Consider the following 9,144-nt stretch of genomic DNA (forward strand, 5'->3'; position numbering starts at 1 on the left):
GCCCCTGTGCAGCTGATTTCATATGGGTGTTCGGGCTCGGGTGCAATGCTTTTAGATGAATAATAAAACTGAATGTTTCAACAGAGCAAAATTACTTGAGCCATACAAATGTTGAGCGTACAGATTGATCTTTGACACTTTTTTTCTTGGCGACACGGGGAACTTCGCCAAGTTCATTTCTTTCTGCAAACTTTGTATTTTGTCTGCATGGCCACTGGGGATTTTATACTCAAGTTCTTGTGAACATGTATAGGTCAATTTAATAATAATGCGAAAAAGGAAGCATTTGAATCAACATTGATTTATATTTTAGTCAGGCCAGCATAAATGGTTGACTATGTCTAGCTATTTGTTGTAAATGATGAATATTTTGTCAATGTTAGGATAATCACAATTGCATGATCCGACATGAGAAAAGGGGGGCAATGGCTGACTATAGGCTATGAGAGGAAACAGACTATTAATTCAGATAGGGTTGAACGGCTTATTATTAAGGAATTAGAATGGCTCTCCCATTCTTTGCACAGAGCAATAAATAAATCATGTTTAGAATCCATGCATACACTAAAATGTCTCCTTATTGGTGCTAAATTGGACATGGGTGCTGTTTGCAATACTGTTGATGTGCATATAGCTGAAACAGCAGAGAACACGTAGGCAAGGTACAATAACAATGATCAATTAGTCCTAAAGTTTTTTTAAACAATGTAAATGTACTTTGCGTAATTCGATGCAATATATGTGTTCCTAATACATGTTCTATTTTTCCCTATTTCCAAATAAATTATACGAAAAAGGAAATGTAAACCCTAATACTAGCCTAACTCATCCAAATGTTGCAATAGTAATAATGATGATATGCACCAATACAAATCACTGCTCTTCACTATGCTATTCAATCCAACCCCGTAATAAATTATTTGCCATGCGGTGGCTGTGCGAATACCTCCTTAGTCCCTCGCCTGAGGGAGCATACATTGTTTTATCTGTATGTTAGCTTTTAATTACGAAATCTAATGGTGGACGACTGAACTATGCCGTTTTTCTATCCTCGAATGGGAAGAACGTTTGATGTTTCTTGTGATGAACTTCACCAATCGCCGGCTCTTCCAGTCTCTGTTGAGAATACCAATTCATGATTTAGCAAATAACGCTGCAGGAAATATGACAAAAAAATATTTGTTTATGGGACACATGATCCGTATATTTCAGTGCCCTTCGATGTATAGCCTATTGCTTTTCGTTATTTTTTCAACGTTGCTTTGAAGAGCTACCTTTTGTTTTGCCGTTGAAGTTTTATCTGGATATTCATAGCCTGACCATAAAGACAAAAGGCCAGGTTATAATCTTCTTTCGTTGATAAACTGAGAAGAAACTGCGATAGAGCTACAGCCTACGTAAAGCAGCCTATAGCGTTCCCTTGTCACTGTTGAGACCAGCAGAGGTCAACTTGGCTTGAACAGGAATTTAATAACACAGAAATCAGCAAACGATTCACCAATTAGGGAAGCGCAAACAAACGTGCCCCGAGGCGCTTCCATTCGAGAGTCAATTCACATGAAAGCGCCCCCTCACCACTATTCTCCAGAGGCCGTGAATATACTTAAAAAAGAAACTATTCTAATGTTCATTTAATTATAGTCCCGCGTGGCATTGGTTTAGCTCTGTCACAGATAGCAACATACACGCTGTCCTAGATAGAGAATCATAAGAGTATCCAAGACCCAAGACAGGTGCAAAAGACTGAGGCCAACTGAATTATTTTGTAGTCCTATCATGCAGTCAAATGACCTAGTAGCCTCATGGGTTGAATGTTATTGATATTTTTCATAATTTCGTAATTAATTAACATTATTTCAACAACAACATCTGGTGTTTCTATGTCAAACAGTTGTACTATATTTCAGTCTTCTGTGATGTATATAAAGTATAATATTGGGAAGCAAACTCAAAATGGAATAGGTTTCAGCTCTATATCTGACATGGTACAGGTAACATCGTTTTTGTAAGCCCATAACCATGTGTGTGAGGTGTATACTTTTGTATCAAATAGATGTGTTTTAGACTACCAAGAAACACTGTGTGACCCTGATATAACCCACTGCAATAAACCAAGGAAAAAGGTTAGGCTCTGATATTTTGCGCAGTAGCTCTAATATTGGTTTGTTTATATCTCATAAATCACTGCCCTTCCTGGTTCTTATAAGTCAAATGGGTTCGCTTACTATGCATGATCATACATCTGAATCTGGTTTAGGTAGGCTAAACGTTGTTTTTTTCTTCAAGAAAATTTATTAAAATGTTATGTTTTCACCGTAAAGCCAACGGATAACGGTGGCTAAAATAAGGACCATGAACAACGGATAATGTGCAGCGATGTGTTGTTTAAAAAAAGTATGGTTTTAGTGTTGGTGGACTTTTTGATCGCTCACGCTGAGAACCCTCCCGCTTGCTGTCTGTCCGGAGCGCTTGTCTCGAGCGTTGTGCTCCCATAGAACAGCTGCTGCGCGAGGACCACCTTCCCGGTTCCCACCGCAGCAACCCAGCATCACAGCTAATCAAACCATTAATTCTCACCATCATAGAGAGAGGGAGAGATATCTGCCTGCTGCATTTGCATTTAGGCCACAAGGGTACAGTTCTCGCAAAATTAATGCGGTCACAAGATAAACTGAAAAGTAGCCTAAAGAAAGTCTCATATATCCTCATGTTAGATTAAATAAAAATGTACTCATAACTTTGAATCTGTAGGTGACTTTTAAATCTATAGGGATTCGAGATGAAGATTAGGCTTCAGATAAAAAACGGGAAAAAAACGAACATTTGATGTATGTTCATTATGTAAAATGAAAACGAATATTATCGTTATCATTTGGGCTACAGAGGTACTTTTAGGAGTTATCGTTTTGGCTCCTTGATAACCTAATTGACTGCACGTTATCAAAATATAAACATATTATTTTGTCTTTGTAGGCCTATCTCATATTAACACCATACGCTTTTAGCCTGCAGACATTTTAATGCCACATGGGGTTTTGAATGTTTGGATGGCAATGCAGTTCCAAGTTCAGACTGGCAGCCCCGAACGTCTGACCCAATAGAAGTTCCAAGAATATTCATTTTAGTATCATTCCGTCTTTATTCAACCCTTTTCTCCATCTAATAAACTTTATAAGTTTATTTGCTAGTATAAGTGAATTTGTACAAAAAACAAACAAACAATCATACATATGAACAGTCCTTTTTCTGTCATGGCCTCGACTCGATGCTGCAGACAGTTCGTGGTTACGTCAGAACTGTCTCTCAGTCATTAAATATTACCTCCTTCTCCTTCTGTAAAATTGTCTGTCATATATTGTCATCTTCAAATGTATTGTTCATCGTTCAACGCAGTTACTCACATCAAATGTGGTTAAAACAGTTTTTCTGACAGGAATCGTCTTGTTCTAGTTTCTACCGCTGATGCTGCGTGCCGGGCATGGGGTTACCCAGCGGGTTCAATGCCGGTTGGCCCCCAGGCCCAAGGCCATGGATGAGTACTCTCGGGACAAGGGGTCTCTGGAGACCGGGATGTGGTTGCTGCGGAGTCCGGTACATACTACTGTACATTGCTGCGGCTGCGGCGGCTGCTGTCGTGCTGTCCATGGTACCCAACAAGCTCGGGTGGTAGAAATAGGGCGACGGGAACATTCTTTGTAAAGCGGAATAATTTCCGGCTTCAGCCAGTAGCTCTAATCCGACCGCTGTCTGTCTTTTCCACTTCGTCCTGAAATCAGATCAAAATACAACAAATCAATTATTTAACCGGTTCAGGCTCCGAGAATTCCCCAAACGGACCCTTAATTGGTGAGGCCTAATTATTTGCAGCATGAATCGGTGGTTATGCCTTTAATTAGCCCAGGCAAAGGACCTGTAGCTACATCCAGAAAATGTATTTCAAGTGTACAGTGCAATGCCTATATTTGGTTGATAAGATCATAGATTAATTTCAGGTCATTACTCGCTCATGGATCCTTCTCGTTAGGACTCTGCATAAACTAACCAAGTATGCTGTGAACATTGGCAGATTTACTTGAAGATGTTATATTATACCTAAATAATTTATAAAAACGTATGGGTTGTTGTACTACAGGCTGCTACATTCAACGAGAAAGATAACGGCAGGATCGAAAAAATGATTGTAGTCATAACATATTTCGTCATTATATTGGGTTGTGTCTTTGTCTTACTAGGTGGGCGCTGCTAACACTAATCTTGGCTGACATATTGGGGAAATCTTAACAATGACACCAGAGAGGCAAATTGTGCATTGCCAACATCATGTGTTGTTCAGACAGACTTTAATAGTCCCAGAGTGACGTGTATTTCAATAACCAATACCATGGAATAAAACGGTGTGGGTTCATCTTGTAAATATATCCTTGTCTGTTCCATGACAACCATTTTCATTAGGCCTGTTGAATTATTCCCCTTGATCTGTTCTTAAGTTATTCTATTCTACTCTGTCTGTTCAGTAGGCCTAATTAACTTCAATCCATGCACGTTATGGGTCTGCATGAAAAGGCAGTACACTTGAAATATAAAAATACACCAAACTGCACTATTAATTAGGAACGAAATTAACTAAACAACACATGAATCCACCTTAAATCGTGTTATTATGGTCTGAAATTGCATAGGCCTACTACTGTTATTACAATGTTATAATAGTATTATATTAATGTAAATAATAATACCAAAGTCACCACCAACAAAAACCATCAAATAGGCATAACAAAAAAATAGGCTAATTATAATATCCCAATAATAATAGAAATTATACAAATTAAATTAAATTAAAATTAAATTATGAAGATAATGATGCTTTGAAGTAGGTGTGACATACCGTCGGTTTTGGTACCAGGTTTTTACTTGTGTGTCGGTCAGGTTGAGTGCTGCCGCGAGGTCCATGCGATCCTGCACGCTGAGGTATTTTTGGCGCTCGAAGCTTCGCTCTAACTGGTTGAGTTGGTGGTCTGAAAAGGCCGTCCGTGCTTTGCGAGGTTTTTTTGACCGTGATTGAGGACTATCTCTGCTACTTGAAATTTCCCGTTCATTCTCTTCTTTTGTTCCTGAATGTGAAAAATTATAGAACAAAATCATTAGTGGACAATCATTTCAGTTTTTAAATAATTAAAGCCTTAATGGCTCAATGAAAATTAAATTAGCAACAAATACATAGTCTATTAGTCCTGAGTCAAAATAAGGTCAAATAGGCCTCTACGTATTCTAACAAGGAAAAATATAAACCAATCGAATTAAACAAGTGGTTTTAAACGTTGAACCTCTCACAATAGCCTATTATTTCATAAAGATTAGCAGTCCAGTTGAAACTGAAGCACTGCAGTCACTGACTGCACCTGTTAGACAGCTAGGGGAAAATCAACAGCCTATAAGAAATTCGGACTGTATTTGTCAACTTAAGTTTTTAGCAGTAAAACTAGGAAATCGATGTGTCAATCCATCTATATTTGTAGCAGTTTCTGCCCGCTTGTGATCCCCCCTCTAGGAAGAACAATAATCTCTCTAATTGACCCACTAGGGAGTTTTGCGCACGAGGAACATATCTAGCCAGCCTTACATCTGTTTTCGGTTTTGTTATGCTAAATAAAAAAGGGAAAATGAAAATCAACTCTTAAATATCATTGTCTAATAAGACAGCCTTTGATAAATGTCGTAAAAAATTCAAATAAACACACAACATGATCTACATTCAAGGTAGTTATATTGCACAATATATATGTATTTACAAATAACTGTAGGCTACTACCAACATATAACCAACTAGCCTGCACTATTCATTTGAATTTAAGATGTCCATAGTCTTATTCTTATTGTTGTCATTATTGTTGTTAGACTATTATTTGCGCAGTTGGCCTAGTCAATTTGATGGTTATCTTCCAGAAACATATTTTATAGGCTGCTATCAACTTATTTATGGACAGAAAATGCAAAAGTATTATAATTATACTACTTTCTGATGTGGAATTGAAGGACAGATGATAGCGTTATATTCCTTTCTGGAATTAGTTTTCAACGTGGTCTACATTCAAGGCAGTTATGCTGTACAATAGATATGTATTAGTTTACAAATAACCGTAGGCTACTACCAACACATTATTCTTGTTACACTATTATTTACGCAGTTGGCCTATTCAATTTGATGGTTATCTTCCAGGAAAATATTTCTACAGGCTGCTATCAACTTTTTTTATGCACAGACAATTCAACACAAATATGCTTTGAATGTATGCTACACACCATTAGCTTATACTATGACAGCCTACCCAATAAAAAAAGGTTTTGTGTACACTAAAACCTCATTTACTCCATCCAATAACTATACCATAAAAACATATTTCCATATAAATGTATGCTAAATATTCACTTACCGTTGCATTTCATTTCCATATCCTCTCTTTTGTCCAACTTGCTCCTGTTTTCATCTTGTTCCAACTTGGCCCTGAAGCCGTCCCCACTGTCCCTGGCACTCTCTGGTTTGGGGATGTGATGGGGTGACGGTACGCTGGTGCTGTAAGGTGCGCACGCTGCTAGAGGTTTACTGTCGCCTAAAATGTCTTTGATTAAAAACGAAGAGGTGGCAGTCCTGGGGGCACAACCGGCTCCAGCCCCTAGCTGCTGTGGCTGGGGCGATAGCTGCAAACTCCCTGGCTGCAGGTGGTGGTGGTGGTGGTGGTGCGGTAAGCTGTCTTGGAGCAGATGCGGCTCGGCGTGCTCCATGGTGACGGAGATTGGGGAAGAGGGGGCCGTTCCCACCGTATCTATGTCCGAACATGACGGGGACGGGGTGACCTGGCTCCGACTGAAATCCGCTGTCCTGCTGTCACCGAGGCGGAAATCTCCGTTCATTAGCGCAGGGTTAACAGAATTAGTAGGGTTGGATAAAATAGTGTCTATTCCAAAGTTAGAGCCGCTGGAGGATTCCATAGTAAGAAAAGCAAAAGAGATGGATATTTAAGTCTTCATAACAACATTAGGACACCGGTTATATGCTCCATTTTATTCAAAACCGATGAAAATTATAATAGAACACAAACCGAGGCACATGTACACCTAAAAGTCAAACGAATTTATGAGTTGAAATGGTAGGGAAAATAAACAAAGCTGAAATCCACGTTTTATATTTCTATAAAATGGTAAGAAAAAAATACGGTCCAAGAAGATGTTGTTACATTCGATTGTAAATGAGCAGTGGGTCTGTCTGTGTAGTCCACGTCCTTTTGTTATGGCTATTGAACTTTCTCTCTAAGTTGAGGTGTGGAGATTCGGAGGGATAACTCCTGGACATCACGCTCCCCCTTTGCTTGTAATCGTTCTAGTGTTGCTCTACATTGACTTCCTATACTGACGTCACGGCCCACCGCGAAGGGAATTAATATTTTCTCCTTATCATAACGCTCTCCGCGTTTCTCTCTTCCTCTCCTGTCATTGGTTACAGCGTGACGGGCCCCGCACCTCACCAATCAGGGAGTTGTTTCTTCATCTTGACAATCTCGAGCCAGCCATTGAATTCTTGATGCTCGTTTGAGCCATGCGTCGCCTATAGGACTGTGCCTTGACATAAGCCTTCTTCATGTAAGCAGGAAAAAAACAACCTAAATTGTTGTGTTTTAAAGGAGTGTTAAATAGGAAGAAACTAAAACGCAGCACTGGAAATTCACTTGCATCAGTCTGTTTTTATGCACGTGTAGATTTGCTTTTATCTTACACTTTCTAACTGCAAGAATGGATTCAACACTTTCGAAATAGCATTGCAATATCTTTCTGCTAAATTGTAACATGCTTGACGTTTCTAGTATGTCAGTGGTTTATCTCCGTTACATAGAATGATCTTTGGTTGTCTTTTTTTGTGTCAGGCTTTGTTAACAGAGTTGCGTCATTTTGGGAAATTGTGGGGTGAATATTGTGCATTTGCCAAACCACATTTTGGTTTAGCCTATTTTCCTTATTATTTGTAATCATATTTTATCAATTGTGTATTGCATTGCTAGGTTTTCTATAATCCTAAACCATGTCTAGCCTATCATGTATGGATTGTACCAGCGGTAATACATTGCAGGGATGTGAACGGAGACAGGAGTGATGAGATTTAGCATTACATATCTTGTTAAATGGGAGGAGTGGTAACTGTCATGACAGCACACAGCTCTCCACTCTAATTAGTACAGTAATTATGAGGCACTAATGAAGGATCAAAAGTATTATAATTGTACTACTTTCTGATGAGGAATTGAAGGACAGATGGTAACGTTACGTTCCTTTCTGGAATTAGTTTTCTTTGACAGAATGGCATGCTGTGGGTACAGGCTCTATATATTTCTAGTCTATTCTATTGGTGCTCTAAAAGATTCCTGAATTTCTTGTTTTGGTATTTTTCCTGATTGTGCGACACACGCTACACCTGGGTCTGAGGAGGAGATATCAACATTGGCATTTTTTTCCTGCAGATTCTCTCCTCACTCTTCCTCTCCCTTTCTCTCTCACTACAGCAGGTTTGTATTGTGATAATGGTGATGGTGTTTTCCCGAGCTGGCGGCGGCGGTACCATACCTGTTAGAAACATTATTCTGCAACGGATCAAAGCTGAGATTTGGTCTTCGGGTTGGGTTCCACTGACACACTGGCGTGGGACTAGTCATCCTAGGTTGGTAGTCCTTTAATATCTGTTTTCTGACTTCAAATTCAATTAAACTGAGAACATTGAATTATCATTGATTTTACTCGTTGTTATTTGTTAATTGTATTTTATTAGGATTATTTGGGTATAGACATTTTAAACCAACATATGATTATAATTTTGTTATTTCATTCGAAGCTACAAGGTGATTTATTGTGAGAGTTCATAGGTCTAATTTAAAAACCATCGAGCACGTATTGCACGTAAGTTGTAAAAAGTACACCGTTACAAACATTAATGATTCGTAAAATCAATGAATGTCTTTCTTAATTAATTAGGCCAATTAATATCATACATTTATTCATTTCATCCTGAAACGGCTTAAACTTTGAGGGAATTGATGAATTGCTCGGCTTATGAATATTATCGATAATGGCAAAGACGGTGTTCGATGGAAATCAGTTAAC

At 38.7% G+C, this 9,144-nt stretch overlaps 1 protein-coding gene across 1 annotated transcript; it reads right to left on the reverse strand.

Annotated features, from left to right (window-relative positions):
* Positions 1-3,142: 3,142 nt before the first annotated feature.
* On the reverse strand, positions 3,143-7,347 carry LOC115107428 (barH-like 2 homeobox protein). The gene is made up of 3 exons (XM_029630831.2): positions 6,432-7,347; positions 4,886-5,111; positions 3,143-3,766 (listed from the first exon to the last, which is right to left on the reverse strand). The coding sequence occupies exons 1-3, from the start codon at positions 6,985-6,987 to the stop codon at positions 3,454-3,456; spliced, it is 1,095 nt and encodes a 364-aa protein (XP_029486691.1). The 5' UTR covers positions 6,988-7,347; the 3' UTR covers positions 3,143-3,453.
* Positions 7,348-9,144: the final 1,797 nt, after the last annotated feature.

Source organism: Oncorhynchus nerka, linkage group LG24, assembly GCF_034236695.1.
Source record: "Oncorhynchus nerka isolate Pitt River linkage group LG24, Oner_Uvic_2.0, whole genome shotgun sequence".
Lineage (NCBI taxonomy): Eukaryota > Metazoa > Chordata > Actinopteri > Salmoniformes > Salmonidae > Oncorhynchus > Oncorhynchus nerka.